This window comes from Parus major, chromosome 4 (assembly GCF_001522545.3).
Source record: "Parus major isolate Abel chromosome 4, Parus_major1.1, whole genome shotgun sequence".
Lineage (NCBI taxonomy): Eukaryota > Metazoa > Chordata > Aves > Passeriformes > Paridae > Parus > Parus major.
In genome coordinates this window covers 63,613,680-63,637,457 of record NC_031771.1, presented here as the reverse complement: position 1 = coordinate 63,637,457, position 23,778 = coordinate 63,613,680, and the positions used below count along the sequence as shown (strand labels likewise).

At 46.9% G+C, this 23,778-nt stretch overlaps 1 protein-coding gene across 3 annotated transcripts; it reads right to left on the bottom strand.

Moving 5' to 3' along the window:
* LOC107202639 lies at positions 1 to 23,399 on the bottom strand. 3 transcript variants are annotated; one of them, XM_033513869.1, is made up of 9 exons: positions 22,798 to 23,399; positions 21,940 to 22,040; positions 8,016 to 8,062; positions 6,793 to 6,885; positions 4,621 to 4,786; positions 2,797 to 2,934; positions 1,601 to 1,730; positions 622 to 783; positions 1 to 160 (listed from the first exon to the last, which is right to left on the bottom strand). In XM_033513869.1, exons 3-8 carry the CDS (start codon positions 8,046 to 8,048, stop codon positions 642 to 644), a joined length of 702 nt encoding a protein of 233 aa, XP_033369760.1. In that variant the 5' UTR covers positions 8,049 to 8,062; positions 21,940 to 22,040; positions 22,798 to 23,399; the 3' UTR covers positions 1 to 160; positions 622 to 641. The 3 variants fall into 3 exon arrangements, with proteins under 3 accessions (XP_033369760.1, XP_015479043.1, XP_015479042.1); XM_015623557.3 differs by having other exon boundaries at positions 1 to 783; XM_015623556.3 differs by lacking the exons at positions 21,940 to 22,040; positions 22,798 to 23,399 and adding an exon at positions 8,283 to 9,184 and having other exon boundaries at positions 1 to 783.
* Positions 23,400 to 23,778: the final 379 nt, after the last annotated feature.

The following is a 23,778-nucleotide window of genomic DNA, read 5'->3' as shown; positions in this document are numbered from 1 at the left end:
TGAGGTTCTTGGGAGATTTTAATCATAATTTGTACTTAAGGAGGTCTTTGGCAAACTTTTCACATCTGATAGACATGGTGGTAGGTTTGGTAGAGATGAGGTTTCCAAGGCTTTCAGGGTCTCTGATGAACAACATCACACAGCTTGGAGGGCCAAAGAGCTGTAATCACAGAACAACACAAGTAACACATCCTAAAAGGAATCAAAAAAATGTGGAACAATGTAGGTGCCCTGGTCCAACAGGGCCAGCCTAGGTGAGGCTCCTCAGACCCAGCATTGTCACTCAATGAGCATCCATGCATCTGCCCCACCTTGCCAGTCTCCAAACAGTGTCCGACCACCATTACCGTAAAAAATATTCTCCCAATTAGATCTGGCTGGAAAATCACTTTCTAGGAGCCCAGAAAATCACAGAACCATAGAATGGTTTTGGTTGGAAGGGACCTTTGAAGGTCTTGCCTAACCCTCCTACACAAAGCTGGGACAAATGCTGCTACTCAGAACACTCCAGCAGCCAAACTCTCAGGTCTCACAGTAGTTTGGACCAGGTCCCACAACTGTTTATACATTTTTCCCACTGCCCCAGCTCTCAGGGCCAAAATGGATGATCCCAGTGATTACCACAGCCACCCTAGCACCACTCAGTGAGTGGACTCTCTCCATCGCGGTGTCCATCGTGCATCCTTCCCAAAGGGCAGCCATTGTGCAGAGATGGGAGATGACCAGTCCAGCCTCTTCAGGAAGATGCTGTAGCTGTCTGCATACTCAGAAACCCAGCGGCTCCTGCAGAGAACACGGAGAAGGGGATAAGGAGGGGACTTCCACCCTGTGCTTCATGCACCAGGACAAGGGACCTGCCTCCCCTTCTGCACTTGACCACCCAGCCAGGAATGTGTGTAGAGCAAACAAAAGCACATTCAGGTGGGATGGGGGAGAGGGGGAACAGCCTGTCTCCATCAGGAACAGGGCAGATGCTGCAACACACACAGCTGCCATCGGGATCAATCTCCCGCCTGGACCAACCGTTAGACAGGCACAGTCTCCACCCCAAATATAACTCCAGGATCACAGATTAAAATCTGCAATGCAGAGCTGAAATAAATCTGTGTTAGAGGAAGGTGGGGGGCATGAGGCAGCAGGGAAGAATTGCCTTTCCAGTGAGAAATGAGAGCTCAGGAGCAGTTTATGCCTGTTTGGTTCACAGTGTGCAGATGAGTCACGTTGCAAACAGCTCCTGCCCTGTTTGATTTGAGAGAGCCCTTTCCCAGGGGAAGCCTGGGCATGGAAATGATGAGACATTCCTCCTGCCCCAGCCCCATGGAGATCTTCTTTCCACTGTGATGAGGCTGTCCCAGAAGTTGTCTCCCCACTCCTCTCAAACCTGCTGCAAAACTTTTCAAGAAAAGGCTGATCAGGTTTTGGAAGTGGATTTGTCCCCAAGGGAATTTCTTTGGGCCCATTGCATAACGTGGACAAGGAGAAATACACTTGGGAAACGCCTTCCAACTCCCAAGCAGCTCTAAAATCTCCCTGACCTACTCCTACCCTGTCCCCCACTCCCAGCAGCCACCCTTTGCTCCCCACCCCATTTCCCCCTTACTCATTGAAGCGGTTATCTTCAGGGAAAACGGGAGAAGGCCTTATCTCCTCTGTGTAAAGCGCACCACGGACTCCTTTCCAGTGCTCAAAATCTTGCTTGTAGGTACTTTTCCAATCGAGGTCAGAGTAGTCTAGTGAAAGAGAGTCCAAATAATTTAATTTTTTTTTTTTTTTTTTTGCATCTCTGTCTCCTATATTGCACAGTCTGAGTGTTCCCCCTACCCCTGAGCTCCATCGGCTCTTTGTGCTTCCAGCACTCCTGTTGGAGTTACCATGATGAAAGGATTAACCAAGGGAAAATGCAGGAACTGCTTCCCTGGTGTAGATAAGGTCATTTAGATGAGATTATTCAGCCCTTATTTTCTATAGCCTGTGTGAGGGAAGCCACACAAAGCAGACGTGGAAATGGTATCTTGTTATCTTCCTGTCTGGATACTGACTTGTCACCTGGTATAAATCTTCCCATACTGTCTGTTTTCTTTTCCATCCTGCCATTCACCAGGGACTAAACCAAGGAAGAGATTCATGGCTCACTTAACCCCTAATTGAGGATCATCACAACTGCTGTGATACCTTCCCCAAAAATCCCTCTGGGAGCTGGTTTGAAGAGGTACCATCTCCCATCTGACTCTCCAGAGATGTCTTATCTGTGTGTGTACAGCTTGCTGTGTGTCCTTCTGATCAGATCTAACTGGGGATAAACATGCAGGGAAGACACACTAAGAAGAGCCACCCACTGTAGACAGATTTTCTGGGTATTTTAAAAATTACACATTCCTACAATGAGTCATTGGTATTTCTGTTGTTTTCACTGAGGCTGAGGTTACAGGTGTCTCACACGTGCATGGCCATGTCAGGCTGTTAATGCAACCCAGCATTCCTGCCTTATGACATTATTTCCAGGGAGACCACATTGAGCAGGGCTGTGGTCCATGGGATGGGATGTCTGGAAGGTGGGGTGAAAGAAACACCATTTACAACACTCCAACCTCTTCTAGAAGATAACTGTTTTTCTCTGCCCTGCTTCTCCCCACCAATGGACAGATGGTTACAGGGGATCTATGAACCCTTTCTGTGTCACTCACTTTCACTTTACCCTCCTCAGTCTCTTCTGGAATCACATTAAAAAGCATAAAGACAGGCTGAAGACCACCAGTCATTCTCATGGAGCAGCTGCCACAGCCTCCTTCCACTGACCTCTCATTAAAACAGATGAGCTCCGGTTCTTGGTTTTGTATTTATCAGCATTGTGCAGCCCTTCCAGGTACAAATCCTGGGCGAATTGCTGGTAGGTGACCAAGCCCGTGGATGGCAGTTCCTTCGATACCAACGCCTCTGAGACATGGGAGGAGAAGTGAATTAGTCAGGAATCACCATCAATTACTCACCCAAATCCTACCCTTTGGATAGGGTAAATTGAAGTCCCATCTGGCAAAAATTAGGGGAGACCCAGTCAACTTTAGCAGAGCTTTGCTGAGGTGCATCAATTTTGGGAGCTCATGAGAACAAGCTGGGGAAGGATTTGTGTTGGTGCAAAGCAAGAGGAAGGAGCCCACTGTCTCCACATTGCCCTGGAGTGCCATAAGGAGACCCTCTGCAGCAGGTCTGTGTGTGAGAGGGATAAAACTGCACTGCTGGGACAGACAGGAGCAGAGCAGGAAGGGAAAAGCGTGGGAGCTCAGGACCTCTGACCAACAAACCAATATGATTTTGCAGACACCCTTTATTGTTTACATTATACACTTATTTATACATTCTAAAACTGCTGTTCACGTGATCACACATCTTTTCATTGGTGCCCCTATCCTGTCCACGCGCTCTGCACACACCCCTCAGGGCACAGGATTGGTTACAGTCCAGGTGTTCCACTGCCCTCTGTTATCTGGCTCTTGTGGTCCTGTTTTCTTGTTTTTCAGCCTCTTTTTCTTATTTTTAGAATAGCTTATGTCTCAGCAACCTTGAGAAATTCCAGAGGGTCTGATAATAAACTCTAAATATAGTTTGGCTGGAGCACATCACGGCCCAAGCTGTTCTGATACATTGCTACAGAAAAGCCCACAGGATTTTTGTCATTAGCATATGACAGCTTCAGATGGGTTTGGTAAGGAGATCTTTGAAGGCCTCAGGTGTAAGTGGTGTCCATATGGAGACACATCTGTCTGAGATGCTTGTCCAGACTCTCCTATTGAGTGAAGGCAGAAACCCTGCCAGAGTTTACTTCACCTCTCTGTCAGGGTGGCATTAAGCTACAGGAGATGGCAGTGTCTTTGTTCCCCTCCGATAATGAAAGGATCCAGACTGGGAAAGCATCCCACACTGGGAGAAATCAGCTCAGGGAACAGGGAGAACATCCCTGGCCATGTCTCTTGTTTGTTCTAGGGTACTACTCAGCAATTACACCCTCTTCACTCTCAAGCAGGAGCTCAAGTAGGAGCTCAGAGAAAAACCCCCACTGTTTTAGGATGGTTGTGGGTGGCTGAGTGATATTTGGTGACCAATCCTTTTGTTTTCCTGACTTCCATGAGAATTTTAATCCAAGCTATTAGATGGTGTGGCTGCGGGCTGGCTAGCAGCACCTTTGCTGAATTTGCTGTCAGACAGGCACCCTTAGCAGAAGGCATTTGAACCACTCAAACCCCTCACACCCAACCAGAGTCCTTTTCCCTCCCTGTAATTCTACAACATGGGGTTGACTGCATCTCCCTCTATCCCAACAGAGCTGTGAAGATAAAACCCTTAAAGACCCTCGCTAGAAGTGGCTCTTCACACACCAAGACGTTTCTAAAACCCCAGCTGCCTCTGCCCATGCTTTGAGCTGGCCTGGGAGCTGCATATTCGTGGTGACAGGGTGCTGTGCCCATGTGTGAATCCTCGCCAGGCTCAGCCTAGCACCAAGACATCATCAGGATGCTGCCATCCATGTGTGTCCAGCCAGCAGGGACCAGGGGCTGGGGGGCTGGCAAAGGCCCAGGCAGACAGTCCCTCAGGCTGCTCACCAGCAGTGCCACCATCAGGGCTTACCTTCAGTTCTAGTTGACAGAGGAGGAATGGACGGGCAACAAGACAGGTCGTGCATAGGCTCAGCGAGAATCTCCAGTTTCCCCACCCGTCCTGGTGTCAGGTCAGAGGAGTAGCACTCTGGCAGGTAGCACTTGGATACTTCTGGAACAGGAGGGAATGAAGGTTTCTGCAGAAAAAAGCCCCGTGTGAATGGAGAGGCAGCAGCTAGGGAGGGCAGCTGCTAAAGCATCGTCAATTTGCCCACAGAAAGCCCAGAGTCCCTGGGGATACAGTGGCCACAGAGCAGCTCTGTGACTCTCACTGACATACAGGAACTGGCACAGCTTCCTCTGTCTGCCCATTTAACAGCTTGGGACTGTGCTGGGCCCTGGGTGGGCAGTGGCAGGGAGGGAGGGAGCCCTGGCAAAAGCAGTGGGAGAGGGAAAAACTCCAGGGTTCATGTCAGGGAAAAGCTAAAGGGGATTCTGGTGTGGCTGCTGCCTCCAGCCTCTACAGCTGCACACCACAGCTCCAGATGCTTTTAAGGGGCTCAGAAAGGGATTTTCTTGCTGTGAGCTCTTCCAGGCTGCTAAGCCAGCAAGGACCATCCTCACAGTGTTTGTCTGTTGTTGTTTTGGAACTCTGAGGGTTTCTGTTTGTCCCTCAAACTCCAGGGTTCCCAGGGCAATCCCCTAATGTTTTTCCTTTTCCAGGCTGACAGTAGGGAAGGTAGAGGCTGCAGACCTACAGGAATTACCTGTGCCTGGGGGATTCCCCACTGAGGATGGCCAGAGCTTCTCCTGAGGTATCTCCAGAGGGACAAGAGCCTCCAGGAGACCCTGCACCAGCCAGTGCTTTCTTCCTTAACCCAAGGAGTTCCCCTTCCCCTTGGGAGTAGGTTAGTGCCCAAAATTTCACAGATAAAAATATCACAGTTGGTTTACCCACTTACACAAGAACAAATCCTATCAGGGCCAAGAGGGAAACCTGAGCCTCCTGAGTATCTCATCATCACACTCCCCAGTGGGACAGCTTTCTTTGGCAGGCCTTTGGGAATTAATAAGGAGCCAAAGGGAGCTGCAACCCAAGAGAATCAGACACAGCTTCCTCCCTTCCCATCTCCCAAACTACACAAGCACCTCCACAGAAAGCGTGCAGCCTTTCAAAAATAACATTTAAGTGAAATAAACAAAGGAAAAGGAGAAAAGAAAAAGAAACTGAGCTGCACGGCTTGAAAACTGCGCTCCAGCAGGCAGGGGTTAAACCCTGCTCTGGCAGCCGGGCTCCTGGAAGCAGAGCAGCCACCTCAGGCTGGGGCTGCCCGGGAAGCCCTGGCCAGCCCGGAGAACAGCGGGAGCCCCGAGCAGCAGCGCTAATGAAGGCTGCTGGCAGCGGGAGAGGAGAGGAAGAGGAAGAGTGAGAAGAGAGGAAGAGGGAGAGGAGAGGGCTCCCCAGGCTGCTGCCCGGGCGGGGATGGCAGCGGTGTCCGCCGACAGCCCCTCTGCCCCGCCGGGCACCCTCACACAATGATTTCTCTGTTGTTGCCTCCCCCTTTTCCTCCCCATCCTCAACTTTTTTTCCCTCTCTCGTGAGCGTACGAGCCCAAAGCACTCCGGCAGCCGAACATGCCCCCCACCACCTCTCCGCAGTGGCCCAGTGCAAACCGCAGCTGTCCCCACCGCGCTGCCACAAGCAATTAAACCAGGGCAGGCGGAGCGAGGCAAATCAGATTAAATAGCTCAGGGGGTCGCTTGCACCGCAAGGAGATTAGAAAAAAAACAACCCCAGCTTCTCCACAGAAGTCTTCTCAAGCCCGTGTCAGGGCAAGGAGCCATCTCCATCCCAAAAGCAAGGCTGTCCCGGGATGGGTCTAATCCCAGCCGCACGGGGAACGAGCGGAGCCCGAGGCTCAGGCACCGTCTCAGCAAGCACTCGGTAGTGCCCTGACTTAATGAGCGTAATTAGCATCGCTCCCCAACAGCAGCTTTAGCAGGGTGCAAGGGGGGTTTTCCCGCAGGAGGGACGGGGAACAGGCCGAGGGTATTTGGGCCTGGTGGGAGCAGCCGGGGGCTCAGGGCAGCGCAGGCCGCGCCCGCTCCCTCAGCCCTGCGGCACCATCCCCGAACCCAGCCGGGCCCAGAGCGGGGCTGGCGCCTTGGGCTGGGCATCCAAGGTAGGAAAAGAGCACGGTACCGGTACGTGTGCCTGGGTGGGTGAGTGATAATCGCCGTGCCAGCCGAAGTCCTTCCGATACGTGCTCTTGTACTTGTCCAGCGCGGGGGGCAGCTGGAAGGGACAGAAGGCAAACACAAGGAAGCCACTAAGCCTCGGGGGAAGCCCTTTAACGTGGTGATACAAACCCAAAACGCTCTCTCATAGCTCGGGAGAGGATGAGCTGCTCTTCTGGGCCACCTGGGGCCACTCCAACAGGGCAATTCCTTGCTCAGTTAAGCCCCAAGCAGGGTGGCTGGGAAGGTCCTACACTACATCTTTCGGCAATGGTTTCTGGGGCTCTTCTTGTCCCAGGATTTCCCTTTGCAAAAAACACCTTCCTCCTGCCTTCCTCAAACCTCCTCTGAGTGCCCAAATGGCCCCAGGCAGAGCACTAATACAGAGCTGCCGAAATACTTTGATCATCTGCTGAGGTCCAGTGTCACTCAGGTTAAATCAGCACATGCTTCCATCTTGTGTTTCAGTAGCATTTGCTATGTGCTTATCACATATTTAAAGAGCTGGCTAATGTCAATACTCATTCTGCAAAGCCATTGGAGAAACTACGGAGGAGAACTCTGCCAGGGGGTATAAAGCCAGAGACACCTGCTCCAACATCAGAAATCCTTGCAGTGCAAATTTCTGGAGATCGGGAGGATTTTAGGGAGAGAGCACTCTCCGTGTGTTTTGTCCCTCAGCAGGTACCATGGGCACCACTGGAGCCAGGAAGGCTGGTGGGATGAGCCTTCAGGCTGCCTCCAGAGCTGTTTCTGTGCTGAAACATTGAAAGTGATAACTCATCAATGCATGGCAAGGCCTGGGGGAGGTGAGCTCTGATTTTGGGTGTTACTGTGATCTCCACTGTTACACAAACACATCCACCACACAGGGGTGGCTTGGCCAGCCCAGGCACTGCCATGTCCCTATGATTAGGGACACTGCAGCAGCACACAGCACCTGAGGGAGGGCTTTGTGTGCCTTGCCAACAGTCACCCACTTTGGGCAAGGAGATCTTTTATATTCTCAGTCCTTTTTTTCTAACATTTCATTCTTTTCCCCCTCTGGGCTTCCCAGACCAGTGTTTGCCTTTGACCAGGATGCAGAATTCCATTTTCACCAGTTCCTATTATCTTCCCAGACCAGCAGACCCAGCCAATCCCATTACTGAAACACCAGTGAGGAAGAGAGTCCTGTGTGTACTTCACCTTCCAAGGCTTTGCATCCCTCATTATATCCATGGTGACTCAAGAACCTGGATGAGAAAAATCACTCAGTTAAAAACCAGCAGACCAGATCTTCTCCTCCTCCATCCCACCTCAGGGGATAGGAGAACTGGAGACCTGAAGCTGGCTACTGGCAGGAGGAAGGGGATTCCGATGGGGCTGAAATACTCAAATTGGCAGACTATGACTGATTTCAGCCAACTTCAACAAAGTAAAATATACCCAACCAGGATGTACACAGATGGACACCTCAGGGGATGCAGTCTGTTGGAACCCAGAAGGGATGAGATGGAGGCATCCCAGCACCAGCAACCCCAGAGTCACCCAGAGGGTGAACAGGTGTGACTCCCTGCTGGAATAGGGAGCATCAGTGATGGCATCCAACAATGCCTGTGTGGTCATTTTGTTTCCAGGGTCAAGGGAAAACTCCATTGTGACACCACTGAACCACAGAACCCTGGAGGCCTTGGTGGAGGAAGGGGAGCCTGAGGGGGTTGGTGTTGTTCCTTGGAGGCAAAAGCACCCCAACAATCATGCTGGGGAGCTGTTACCCACTTTTTCAGCTGCAGCCAGCCATGCTGGGGACACATGGCCAGGAGAGGGACAAAGCCTGCCCTTTGTGAGCACTTGAAGCCCATCCTCCCATAAATCCTGCTAAAGAGGTGAGCAAAAGGTGGGGAAGCTGAGGAGAAAAGGACATACTCTGTGAGTGTGCTGAGCAGAAGGAAACAGCATCCTTCCCTCCCTGCATGGAAGGATGAGGAGCTCTGCAGAATTAGGGCAGGCAGGGATCTCCACTTAGAGGGTGGCTGAGGACACCTGAACTGTCCCCTTCAGATGCTGCCATTCCCTTCCTCTGATGAGGCACTAGGGAATGCTCAAATGGAGTCCTCTGTCCCATGAGTAAGAGAGGAACACCACACCGGATACACAGAGCAGTATTTAGTCTTTAAAAAACACCAAGCCTTGACTGGGTTTGAATGCTTTTCACCAAAAGACTAATGTTGCCTAATTTTGGGTGTGCAGAGGGAGGACACCTCCCTCTGAGCTGATCCTTCCTGACTTCCTGGCTCATTTAGGACAATTCATGTGACCAATGCAGGTACACAGTTGGGGCTGAAATAAATCCAGAGACCCAGGTTTTGTGAGCTGAATCTCATTCAAGGGTCCAATTTCTGTAGCTGCACATGAGCCTAGTGCAGCCATTGGTTCAGAAATGAGATTTTCTGCCACTACAGCGATGCAAATAGTAGTGAGTGCTGGTGATGAGCCAGGAAGATGAGATCTCAGCTCCAGGAGGAGAGCCACTCACGGACCTGTGTTCACAGGCACCGTCGGAACGAGCTGAATTCCATGAGTTATTTCTCTCTGCACACTGTTACCAGTGTGCAACTGCAGCCCAGGGATGCTCTTGCACGGGCTGTGTGCTGCTGACAGCTCTGCACTGGTGTCAGAAAAGAGGAGAAGCCCTTTGTCATCACTGCATTTTATGCAAATTAATATTAGAATAAATAACGCAACAAGGAAGGAAACTATTTCCAGAAATGTGAAACTCTCATGTTCTCCTGTGCTTATATTAAAGGGATTACACTCCATTTCCTTCTTAATACAGCTAATGCTCTATGGGAAGCCCTCAGGCCAGGGATTAAAGCACTTATTCAATTAATTAGGAACAAACTTCTGCCTTAAAGTCAAACACACAAATATCGGTAAGCCCTTGAGAGTGTCTTCCTTCCAGAGCAGAGAAAATGGATCCTATTTCTGGTGTAAATGAAACCAAGCCTGCAATCTAGAATTACCAGGAATAATAAAAATTAAGAAGAATGACTTTTAAAATACCACTATTCTATAACACAGCAGAGTAAAAACAAGAAACTCCCATCATCTTGGAACTCAGCATTGGAACCCCCATAATGGGGAGCAAAATCAGGTCCTACAAGGATAATATAAATGAGATACAGTTTTAGGATGTAACATTGGTAATCAGCTCCAAGCTGCAGGCACAGCAGTGTTTGGGAATATTTGAAGTTAGGGGTGAAATTCTGGCCCTGGTAAACACAAAAAAAGAAAATGCTTATTCAGTAGGATCTGAATTTAACCTAAGGTGTCTGATTCATTACTGAGATAGGAGAAAATTTCCAAAACCTGGCTCCAAATCCTACTCTTTCTTGATGATAGCTTGATCCTTCCGTCTTCTCGCAGGCACAGCTCACATGAAATTAAAAGGCATTTTGCCAGAATAGTTTATGCAGGAGCAGCCCACTACTGCTGTTCAGTTTCTCATTTCTTCCTCCCAAATATCAAAAGATGGGGCTGATAGTTGCCAGCATCATCCCAATTAGAAGTGGATAAGAACCAAACTCACAGCTCTCACTTTCCTCTGCCTCCAAGAGAACTTGCCTCCTCTTTGCTAATGCAGATATGGAGAAAGCTGTGCCCTGCATGGCTGCTCTCTGTGTAGCTGTCTGTACATCCCTGAGAGAGAAGATAGTGCTGAAGACCAAACAAACAGCTGCAGGAGGAAATTACTATTAGTAATTGGTTTATTTTCACAATACTCAAGGGAGATGATGGCTCAGATTCCCAGAGTCAGGAGCTCAAACCATTCACCAGTGCCCCTGTTTCTCAAGGCAATGACAACTCCAGACATCCATGAAGGTATTCAGAGGGTGCTGGTGCTTTTGGCCTCTCCACATTGTGCTACATGCATGCACAGAAGCAAAGTACACATCAGCCAGGACCAGAAACTCAAAGGCAGATATTTATGTGTTTGTGCAGCAACTTGGGAGAATTTGCCAGTAGGCCCAAATGTGTGATAGCTGAGCTCAGATCCATTAAAATCAAATAGGAAGACTTTAAGTTAGAGTCTAGGACCTCACCTATGATGTAAAACAATGAGATTTGTTACCTGACCTGTGCAGATCCTTCCTGGCATCCTGCTGGTCATTCCCCCTGAGGTCAGAGGTACCTCCATGCCTCTGGAAAGTCAATCTCATAGTCTCAGTAAGACTGCAGTTGCATATAGGACATGATGCAGAGATAGATTTCACCTCAGTTTGGCCCTAATTTACCATTTTTGCTGTCTTTTTCCACCTGTGAAACACAAGAATTCACTCCAGGTCTGTACTGCCCTTGTGCAAGGCACCGCTCTGGGCACTGGCAGGATTTTGGGGAAGCATCTCAGCTATTAAGAATTCCATGAACAAAAACATGGCCAAGGAGGACATACCTCCCTGTCAGCCTAGCCCCTGACAAGTGCTCCTTGGGCCAGGAATAAGATTCATTGCCCCCATGAGGATGTTGAAAGAGGGAAGTGATGGGTAAGCAGGACCCCCAGCTCGTGGAAGAGGCAGGGTGTAATCTGGGAATCTCCATTCAGGTTATCACCACCAGGAGACAAAGTGCAAAGAGAGGGCTCTTCTTCAAGGGACAAGTGTTGACAGCCCATTCTGTCAGCAGGAGGTCAGCCACCCATTTGGGTGTAAAAACATGAACTTTCCTGGCAGTGCAGCAGTCCAACATGGGCACATTTCCCATGGAGCTATTTATTTCATCCTTCTTTCCTGCTTTCCTCATAAATTGCTGGTGCATTTATGACTTCTTGTGAGCAGAAATAAGCAGCATCCTTCAGCCAAAATCTGAGGCCCCTGTTGCTCTTCCAGCCACCTAAAACATTTACAGGACTGAGCCCTCAAAGCCAAGCTCCTTGTTGCACAGACACTCCTCTGTGCAGAAGACAGAGGCAGCTGGTGAACTCAGTCGTGGTGTTCCAAATCTTTGGGCAATTCTGCTGTAACCTGCTAAAACAATCAATTGTTTGTCCCTGATAATCCCCCAAAAATCATCCATCTGCAGAGGGATGGCTGAGATCTCATCACTGCCTATGCAATGTGTCCTGTGATATAAATCATGGCATATTTATGCACCTGTGTAAGGCAAATACATATAGGTATTGTCAGAGAGCCTAAATCTGCTCCCTAATGCCGTTGTTTAAACAGCCCTTTAACCACATCACTTTTCTCCTCGTTAGGTTAAGTTGCTGGAGGTGAAAAAGTCCTTCCAAAATGGTTTTCACTCACTCACTCAGTCCAAAGTAAACATGCCTCTGGGACCATTATGTGTATCAGGTATCCAAGGCTTTGTTAAGAGCTTGCCTGTTAGGTAAATTCTGCTTCTCTTTCTCTTTGGAAGAAGCAGGTTAAAATTAGAGACGGGCTCACATGAGTAAAGCAGAGCAGCCTTACGGAGATACAGGAAAAACAGACAAAATTCAGAGCAGCACATACAAGTGACCCAAGTCTGGGGAGTCTCTTGATCTAATATAACTCTGGTTACAATATGACATTGGTCTGACTTACGCCTGTCACTTGTGCTCACATTCATCAGATCTCATGGTCTGTGCTGGACATTTTCACCACAGTCAGCAGAGCCACCTTATGGAGCTAAAAGCCCAGAGTAACAAGCAGGAGCCCTTGCTAATAAGACAAAACGAGGAAATGTGCATCTTTAGCACATCATGAAAGCCCTCCAGCTGCAGGGCCACAGGCCTGGAGGAGCTCCTGGGCTTACTTTGAGTGTCACCTTGCATTACAACTACATCTGCTTCTTAAAGGCAAGTCTGGCAGGACAATGACCACTCCAAATCTGCTCATCCAGACCCCATCCACACCTGACTGCAGTGAAGAGGAGCTTTTCCATTGACTGCTCCAAGGTTTAGGCTGGCTGTGCCACTGGAGGATTCTCTCACTGCAGCCATTAGAACTGTTCAGCTGATCTAAACTTGTCGGGGAGAATAAAGAAAACACCTGCTTCCAGTGACAGGAAAAGTAAAGTGAGATCAAACAGAAGCAGGAGGAGAGAATTTAAGCAATGCAAGAGGTGGCTGCATGTCATTTCAGAAGTCACCTTTTGTCTTTGATCTGTGCTTAGGAAGCGGGCACCTCCTGGATCAGATGGCCAGTGGAGAAATGTGCCACCGAAGGCATCCCACCTTGAAGTCTCAAGTGTTTGCTTTCCCCAGGGATCCTCCTTCTACTTCCGTCGCCGTGTAAATCATCTGCCCTAAGATTTCCTTTAGAAAAACCAAATAATACAGGGCAGGGAGCAGGGAGCAGGACTTGTGTCCTCCCCTAATGCCAGGATCATTCACTGTGATGAAGTTGAGATTTCTCTTTTAAAACTATTGCACATGCACAGGTAGGTTCCCTAAAGATCAGGGACTTCTTATAAAAGCTGCTATGCAAAGAAAAAATCCCTGTCCCTGAAAAAGCTTACAGTCTAAACACATGAGACAAATCAGGACTTTGAATGGAAGGATTTTAAGGACTAAGCACTTTGAGACAAAGCAAGCTCCAGATCACACAGAAAATCTGTGGCAAAACTGTGGATAAATCCCACTTTGCTGAATCCTCGCTTCTGCTCTTAACAGCTCCTTGGAGCACTGCCTGGCTTTTGTTAACAAAGCATTTGTTTTAGCAGCACACTTTGGGGAGATAAAACACTGTGCCATTTTCATGTGGCAAGAACATGCAGCATCTTTCTGAAGGCCAAGATTCATATCAGGTGTGAATGCAGATATTCGCCAACCCTGGGCATGCAACAAAATAAACCCTCTGCATTTAGTTTGTTGATGCCTTCAGTGAGTGTTAACAAGTGGAAAAATCATGGGCAAGAGAGAGCCTGGTCTCAGGTTACCCCATAAATTGGTTAAGGCTGCAGAGGGGATTACAGTCCCAGAGCCATCCTAAGCACGGAGATGTCATTACGGCAAAATCAAAGGTAACCATGGGGCTTGGCAGGTAACTGTCAACAGCCACGGGAAAAGCCAGCCTGGGAAGGAGCTCCACGTCAGGATGAAATTCAGTCACCTTTATTTTCATTTCAGGTGAGGGGTCAAGCAGAAAAGCTATCCCCAGCGGCCTTTATTTACAGTTTTCAAGGGAGCGGCTGATGAAGCATTTAGAGGAAGAAGGATGAACCTGCTCTCCCCTTGCTCAGGGAGACCAGCCTGATGACAGACAGGGGATGCTGTAATGGCACAGGAGCTGGGAAGGAGCCTTTTATGAATGAAATGGCCATGGTGCAAAAAAAAAACCTCCCAGTGATTTGAACAGGGTCAGGACTTCTGTAATATTTGAAGTGAGCCCAAGGAAATTATCTTCCCACTAGGACACTTTCTGTAGCACAGGAGCTCACCCCCAGCATTGGTAACAACAAAGTGCCCCATAAGCAGATATCAAGGCATTTTTTCAACTTTTTTCTTTTACTTTTTTTTTTATCCATCCTCCCTAGGCAACCAACCTGAATTTTTAGAAAACCGCTATATTGTATTTTTTTTCCTTCTAGACATGTTGAGAATTTGCTATAAAAGCCTTGCAAGGTTTTTGTGTTTCTCTGGATCTCTTGCTGTTGAATAGAGAAGCTATAAATGGTTTTGTGTTGTCAAGTCAGAGCATCTACATCCATGCTTGAAAAAATACCAGAGACTGTTGTGTGTTCTGAGCTCACATCCACACAAGCCCAGCCAGCACTCCCAGTAACAGACTGGTCCCATGGAAACTGCCCACTGGAGAAGTTTATAGCCTCTGAGCAATGCCTGGGGATGGGAGAGTGCTGTAAATCCCAAAACATGCCTGGTCCCTGCTAATAACTGGACAGCACAGACTGCTGCAGGTCACTGCCTGGCCCATGGCATGGTGCTGCTCAATGCAGCAGGGGAAATACAGCCACTGAGTTTGTTCTGGGCATCCAGTGCTCTCCTGTGCTGCTTTCAGGGAAATGGAAGATGACTTGCAAGGGAGTTTTTAAGTCCTCTCAGCTCACAGCTGACCAGCATGGGGATGAGGGGGTGATGGCATCACACAAAAACCTCACAAGGCACAGCTCCAACTCCTCCACAGACTGTGGGCTGCAGCCAGGCCATTCCCAGAAATCCCCACCCAGACAATGAAACAGACAACAAAGGGTGAAATTTATCCTTTTCCACATAGGCACTGGAAACCACCCTTCACCCTCCCCCCTCTTTAAAGACCTAAACCCAACCAGCAGCCAGTTTTGCAAGGGTTAACCAGCATGAAATGAATGTGGAGAGACAGTCCAGGACTGTAATCACTTATTATTTTCAGGTAATATGCTTTATCTCTGACTAATCTCCTCATCTGGAGAAACACTGACTGCAGACAAGAGTCACTGGGGTTATCTCTGATGATGGGGCTCCACGGGCTGCTGGCTGCGCGGGACCGAGGAGAGGCCAAGGAGAGGACTTCAATTATGGCCTGAACTATGCTCTGGTAGCTGAAAGGCCATTGTTTAATCTACTAGAAATCATCTATTTTAGCAGATAAAGGGATTACTTGGGTTTTCTTTTCCCCTAGAACAGCATGTTATTCCAACTACTAATGGAACATTCGGTATTTAATTAAAGAAAAAGCACGGGGAGAAGCAACACAGGCATCAACATCACTTCTGGGGAAATTCAAATTGATTGTCACCCTTTGATGCTGCTCAATCACCTCTATCTCACTCACCCTTGCTACAACCCAGATTAAATCATCTGGTTCTCTCCATCCTGAACAATTTTTTTTTGTTTTTTCTAAGGGATCCTATCCAAAACTTTGGGGCTATGCGATGTGAATTCAGCAGTCTGCAGGAATCTCCTGACTTGTAAAGAGCCAGGTTACACTCTCCTTGTCAAGAGGAGATTGTGGAAATTTGATTTTGTCTCTTCCACACGCTTGGAGTTGCTTGCTGTCTGCCTGGCACTTTAGAGTGACCTGGTGACACAGGTCCCACTTTTGGAAACTCAAAGTGGCTTCATTGCTTGTGGATGAACTGGAACTGCTGCCTGCAAAAATCTGCTGTCTCTTTTCCCTCACAGTTCCCTTGTCTTTGCCATCTCCATTTTCAGAGACGTTTGCCCTCTATTTTATGTCCCACAGACTAATGACCATAAAGGGCAGTTAAAAGTCATTCTCAAGTGCTCCTCTGTGCTCAGCAAGTACAGATTCCCTTTTTTTATGTCCTCCACCCCTTCCATCCACAGACTGTGGACCCAAAGGGTTTCTGGGGAAATATTAGAGGCAGTGCAAATGCAGGGCATAAGGGTCCACACCTCTGTCGAGAAAATTGTCAACTAACAACAAAAAATCCAAATGAAAAGCAATAAACTCATTTCTGTTAACATCTGAATCTTAATCCTCTTCCCTTTACCAGAAAAAAGAACAGGCTATGCTCAAAGAGATTATCCATCCATGCAGCAGTCAGCTCTTCCTCATGGAGATGACTTTTTGCACATGCTCCTGCTGACTGTCCCAGTCCTGGCACACCCCCAAAATCGGTGACACTTCATTGCAAACAGCAGCTGCCTTTTTTTATTTTGCCTTCCTGACCATTCATTTCTTTGCACACAAAGCAAGGACAAGGACTGAGTAGCCTGATTTTCTTCTTCCATAATTTTTCTGTGCATTTTTGTGGCTGTTTCAGTTGATCTTTGCCCACATGTGCCAGCTACATCCTCCTTCAGGTCTCTGTGTGGTAAAATGTCTCAGACAAACGGGGCTGTCCAGCTTGTCCACCCGGCTGCTGCCTGTCCGTGCAGTTCTCATCCTTTCTCCCTTTCCTCCTGGTCTTTGCCTCTTTGCCTGGCTCATGCCAGTGTTTGATCTGCATCATGCATCACAGGACACAACAATCTGGCTGCAGATGTGATCATCTTCGGGGTTGTGATCATCTGCCTTTGCCCAAAGTCTTTGGTGACTGTAACTCCATCCTTTGCTTTCTACAGGCAGCTCCAGAAGTTACTGTGAATTATCAAGTCACCCTGTCTGCTACCAGTCATTGTGTTGAACCAGTTGTTCAGCTTGTTCTTGACCAGCACAGCTGACCTCACCTCTTCATAATGTTCTTCAGCAGCTTCTTACACATATCATATAGCCCTAGGACACTCCACACACCTATTGCAACATGCCAGGTCAAATGACTTTTTGAAATTGTGCAACTGAAGAGATGAAGTGCTTCTTGATATCTCTGAACTTGCCAGGGATCAGCCTCTTGCACTGGTTTTGCTGTACTGTCCCTCTTGCTTTGTGGAAATGAATCTACCATCTGGCTCCTCTGGCAAAGAGCACGGTGAGGATCTGCTTGGGGATCAGGAAACACAATGTTTCAAAGGTCCCTTGTAGGAACTCACATGCTAGGAACCCTTTTCCTTGTTTAAGGGATCTTTTCTTTCCTGATAACATACAGGTGCCTGGTTGGGCCAGTAATCCATGCCACAGCCACATCAATCCATTCTCAGCCCCTCAGAATTCTTCAGTCTCCTGACCTTTAATAGAATTATAGAATGGTTTGTTTTGGAAGAAACCTTAAAGATCATCTGGTTTCAACACCCCTAGCATGGGCAAGGACATTTTCTACTAGACCTGATTGTTGTCAGTCCTGTCCAACCTGGACTTGAACACTTCCAGGGATGAGGCAGGTTCTCCAGCCAACCTGTGCCAGAGCCTCACCACCCTCACAAAAGATTTCTTCCTAATATCCAATCCAAACCTGTCTTCTGTCAGTTTAAAGCCATTCCCCCTTGTCCTGTCGTGACATGCCCATGTAAAAAGTCCTTCTCCAGCTTTCTTGTAGGCTCTCTTCGAGTGCTGAAAGGCTGCAATAGGGTCACCTCAGATCCTTCTTTTCTCCAGGCCAAACAATTCCAATTCTCTCAGTCTTCTTTGCACCTTTGCTACCAAGATCTTTTTGTCAGCCTCCTTCTGAAGAATTATAATCTCCCAAACTCTGAGAATCTCTAAATATCTTGATGGCTCATCTTTAAAAACTCTGGTAATATTTTCCCCATCTCTTCAGCCTGTCCTTCTCTGAACTCAGGGAGATTTCTTCAACATTAATGCAGAAGACCTCAGGGAAAACCCAGGTCTTGCTCTTCCTCTCCTTGCTAATTTTTGTCTTCCTATGTGCCAATCAGAGCTTTTCAGCTCTGTTGACTGTTTAGTTTTTGCACTTGCACTTCTTTTTGCTTACAGAGAGTCTCTAGAGCCTCATGAGAGCCTGCAGGCCCTTGCCATATCTGTCCCGGTTAGTATTGCCTTTGCCAGTTTTTGCACGTGCCAGTCAGTCACAAATGACAGTCACTGACATGAGTGGTTCACTCCCAAGCTCAGGCTTAGGCACGCCTTGACTGGTAGCAAAATTACCTGAAATTCTTCAATCAAGGAAGTTCTTCCTCTGCATCAGCCACAGGAGCCATAGAGATGTGAGCCTCAGGGAACCTGCTCCACAGCCCTGAACAGAAGGGCTGATTTCTCTAAGGTGACAAATCTCGAGTTTACCAGGTTTGGTTTTTTGATTCCTGCTGATGCCTCTCTTGTGTTTTGCATCACTGCCTTAAAACAAGGATTTTCCATGCGGTGTCACTCCCTTGCCTGTCCACCTGATTGACACAAGGTTATGCTGGAACATATTTAACTGGCTCATTAGCAGTGAGACTTTACCCAAACCAGTCTCAGACTCCTGCTTCTGCTGGCCAAAGCTCCCATTTAGCAGCAAGCCTTTTGCTGGACCACTTCCCCTCATCAGACACAGACCAAGCTGGAGACACCAGATAGCCAAGAAGAGTGAACAGAGTTCAAAATGTTTCTTTACAGTAGCCTTTATAGTGTCATTGTTGTCAGCTCTCTCTGTGTGACCAGCTGAATTGAGCCACTAGTCTGTCCTGCTTCAGTTCTGGCCCCTGATTTCTGCTCTTTGTCCTTTATCCTTAAGCTCCAGCTCTTGCACAGATATTTACAGACTACAAACAAATCACCCATAATATTCCCTTCCTGTAAGTAATTAAAGAGAGTTCCTTGAGAAGCTTCAAGGCATAGCTGCACAGAGTGGTGGTATCTGCTCACAAACATGGTCCCAGTTTTAGTTTAAATCCCATAGGGTATTTATATTGTATTTAACTGAATAATAAACAACTTCATCCCTGTTATTTTACCCTGCTACTCATGATTTTATAGGTGCCATTACAATTTAATATAGCATCAATATGGAGTTGTTATAATTTCTCATTTGTGTGCCTCATTCACCACAAAAGCACAAGGAACAGCTGATTGTTCTCAAGAACCACAATAGCCTTTTAAAAAATTATTAATTTTTGATACAGACTCCATCATCTCTTCAATAGAAGTTTTTTTTCCTAAATGTGTCCTTTTGCATTTCCATATTAAAAGACACACTGCCCATTTGCCCCCCATTCCCAAGCAGAGATAGCTCTGTGTCAGTGAATTGCTCTCTTCTTTATTTAACACTCCATAGCCTCAATTTTAGACTCCTTCACATTTGGAAGACAAGGATCCTTTATTTTCCCCCTAAAACGATGACAGAAACAGAATAATGAACCAATTTCCACCAAATTTCCCTGAGAAAATACTCAAGGATTAATTTTTCACATTGAAATTCTGAGATCTTGGTTTAACCAAGATCCACTTAATAATATGGTTTCTTATGAATGGTTAATTCATATATGGTTAATATATGACTTAATTCACATTACTTAATTCATATATGGTTATTATGAACCATAATAATGGTTCAACCACTTAATTTGCACCATGGTGATTTTATACCAGTTTGTAAAATTCACCTCCAAGACTGAACTAATCAAACACTTTTAGAAATCAGTTACATCAAGAGTTGCTCCCTCTTGCTGGAGAACAGCAAATTAATTTGACAAGGTCTATTTTCTGTCTACACACACTCATTGGCATGAGTTTCATTGCCTTCCTTCAAGAAGGAAATTAATCATTAATTAGGAGATGCACCCATATATTTCTTTCCTTTAACAGTGAAGGGCTGAAAGTCTGAACATCACTAAATCATTTGCCCAAAGCCTTTAAATAATGAGCCAATATCAGCTCTCTTAATGCTCTAAAATCCTCCCAGTGTCCCAAAATGAAAAGCCAGCATTAATGGCCCACACAATATGTTCCTGGTTCAGAGTGTTCTGAAACCCTTGGCTGTGAATTACCAGGACTGGCTGATCATAAAATATTTCATTTTTGTGGTTGCTATTTAACATAACCCCTAGTTATCAACAGAGCCCAAAATGCTCTTTTGCCAGCACCTGAAACTAACACACTATCTGATTTTTTCTACTCCAGACAAACATGAGAAAGAATTACTAATTTAATACTCCTCTGTTTCCTTGTGGTGGTGGTGATGGCAGCCACCGCCTTTATCTACTAATAGTTTTGATTATTTTTACCTTAGCTGACCATAAATTTATGTTTTTCTGTTTCTATTACTCTATCCAGAGTGGAGGTGGCTTATTCAGATGAATTAGGACCAAAAGACTTTGGCCTTTACCTTACCCTATAGGAGTCATCACTATAGAATAACCAGCCCAAGCTCTATTTTAAATATCCCATTACACACAAAAAAACATTTTAAAAGCACAGAGATCCTTTATTTCAGCCCAGGTCAATTTCTTGCTTTAGGCAGGAGGGAAGAATCCCCTTGCTCAACATTCCTCCCAGAAAAGACACAACCCAATAGAACCAAGTCAGGCACACCTCACTGCCAAGTGGACTTTTTTTACCATTGCAAAAATAAAATGAGGAAGGGTTAAATTCGTGTGATCAGAGTGAGGATTTTAAAATACTTTTTATGAATCTTAAGCCTGAGGAGAGGCTGGAGGAATGCAGGGTGCTGAGAACTTCTGCAAACGTGTTTCCAAACCCCTGGAGCGTGTGCTTAATCCATCCACAAACAGGTGACTTCCTTCTGTCTCCCACCAGGTTCCTTTTCACCCCAAACCACTAAAGTCAGGCTTCCTTCCCAGTTTTGGTAAAATCACTTCAGATACACAGAGTTACTGAAGCCTGGCCACATCCCTGAGTCCTTCAAAACTCTGGAATTCCCACTTGCAACTGTCTCACTCCCAAGGTGTCTATTTAATCCCACTTTTATTAGGAGCACAGCTCCGGGTAGTTTACAGGGGTTACAAACAATGAAGCTTTTATCAAAACTTCGGCTAATCAGTCGCTAACAAGCTCTCACTCAGGAAGGGGCTAGGCTAAAGCTAAAGCTAACCTGAGGGGATAAGGAAAAAGGGGGAAAAAAAGGATTGGGAAGAGGGTGTTCTCAAACCGGATTAGTGCCCCAGTCAGCCACAGAAAGTTGGGTGAGCACAGCAGCCGTAAAGAAACAGCGAGAAGGGGACACAGAGCAGACACTGCTCCTTTCAGCCAGGGTGTTTGCTCCCAGCAGCCTGAAGTGCTGCAGCAGCTACAACTTGTGATGAACTATGATTTCTTCCTTGCTTTGTGGCCAGGTCCAAGGGCTCCATGACACTCAACAGTGTGGAATTGCACTGAGAAAATATTAATATAAATAATCCAAAATGTTCACCCTCAGTTTGCAGCCTGCAGAGTTTAACAGAGACCGTGAACTCAAAACCAAACCAAGCCTGTTGTTGGTAGCCTGAACATCGTGGGATGAGGACAGCTGCCCAGGACACATCATAGAGTCTGAAAAATCAAGAGAAGGTTTGAAAACCTCTGATCTTATCATAAGGTGGCAAAGTTAGATCACCAGAACTTCAGTCTAGTAGATGACTAGATACAGAGAGGGAGGAATATATATTATTCTCCTTAGGTAAGGGATAAAAATGACTTTAACCTGTGTACACGTACACAGAACACCTTTCCCAAATTTACAGCAGTGAAACATCTATCACACACCATCAAATATTCTCTGTTAGCCATTTGCAGGACAAATCAGGGGTTGAATGAAAAAAAAAAAAGAGATGTTCTTATACCATATTAATAGGGAGGAATATCATTGGCTCTAAGAGAGGAAGAGAGGGATACTAGATCTTTAATTTAATTTGAGATGCTCTTAGTAAATTCCTTACTGTTCTTGAGTGTGGAACCACTGGAGTACTTCAAGAGAAAAGATAACTTTTCCATCTTGCCTCTGAGGATGAAGAACTCATTCTCAATTTCACTGATCACTCTGGAGAAAGATATAAAAGAATTTTTACTGAGCAGATTTAATGTGGACCATGGAGTTACCACCTTGCTCCTTGCCAGCCCTGGGGAAAAAGCAACACTTGGATTGCAAATGCAGCCAAAACAAAACAAACCTGCAGAAATCTGGAGCCATTGAAGGGATCCTGGTTTTGCTATCCTCCTGGTAAAGCCAATATGGGCTATTGTGTTCTGTTTCCCCAAGACATGCCCTGTGCCTAGAGCTCAACATCCTTAGGAAAAGGAGAGAGGTCCAGGTGGGTGCAGGTGTCTGTTCCCACTGCTGGGCTGGGTACTCAGGTCTGAAGCATTTTTGGGTTTCCATGTTCAGCTGTACACACACCTGAGATCCACACCAGGAAAGTGGAGCCTGTACCTACACGTTCAGAGGAGCAGAGCCTCAGGCACAGCCCGTGTCTTCCTGCAGGGGGAAAAGTGCTTGCTGTGTGCACGACAAGGACAGGCACAGCACCTAAGACAACAGCAGGGACAGCAGCAGGCAAGGATGGGGAAGATCTTGCTCTCCTGCAGCACTTGGGAAGCACTGAAACACTCTCCAAGGCAGCTAGCTGGAGAGGTTTGCACTTAATCCCAGCTGACTGGGCTTACAGCTCAGCCCAACTCGAGGTGCCACGGGCTCCTCTACCCAGCACACCTCACTGCCCACTCAGACAGCCAGCAAAGCTGCTGAAACACAGCGCTAAATCTGCTCCCAGTGATGGACAGTAGCCTCAGACTCTTACCTTGAAACTGATTTCAGTTTTGTGCTTCGTCATCTCTTGCCAGCTCCCCAATGCATTTCTTCAAGGCAAACATCTCCCAGAGGTCTCTGGAAAAAAAGCAGCATTTAGAAAGCAGAGGCAGAGTGCTGGATCTCTTCATGCTCTCCTCGTGCCTTGGCAGAAGGGAGAAGCAACAGGTCTGTACTGAGAGCTGATGATGTTTCGAGGCAACCCTGCATGCTACTTGCAGGATAAATGCATTAAGAAAATTAAATGTTTTTACAGCCATCATACCATCAAAGCTTTATTCTCTCCACTCTTTAAATTAAGTGTTGGTTTGCATATCCATGCCATCCCAACTATGTAATAACCTCTCTAAAGCTATTTTTGTTTCACATTCCTTATTATTTGGTAAAGCAAGCTGGAGTTTTCTGAGGACACGCATTTTTATTAGAGCTAATTCAGCATTATTTTCTAACCCGCTTCCTTTGTCGGAGGCAGAGAAATCAGCTAAGGGAAGCTCGAAGGCAGCACCCCATGCCTGTGAGGAAAACTGCCTTCCCTGCCTCGCCATAGCCGGGCTGTTCCTCTAGATGGCTCTGCCTTTGCCCAAAAACATCAAATCCCTGGAGCAAAACCCTCAATTTCGAGCGATACAGCGATACCACTGACTGCTCCTCTCCCTCCTGCAGTGATCGCGCGGGTTTCGGCCAAACGGAAAACACAGATTTCTTGTCATATTAGAGAATAATATTTTCGGCTTAACTCTTCAGACTCAGAGGGGAATTGCTTTTTAAAGTCTACCTGTTTCTTGTCTTTTAAATGTCCTTTCTAGCTGTGATTTCCCCGTAAACTGCTTGGTTTGGGTGTCTGTTGTCCCGTCAGACTTCAAACCGGCATTTTCCGGCATGACCCTGCTCTAAAAAAGATGAGGAGTTGTTATAAATCTTAAAGAGAAGGAAGCTGAGAAGGGAAAAGACACCTTGTGGAACGTAATGTAAA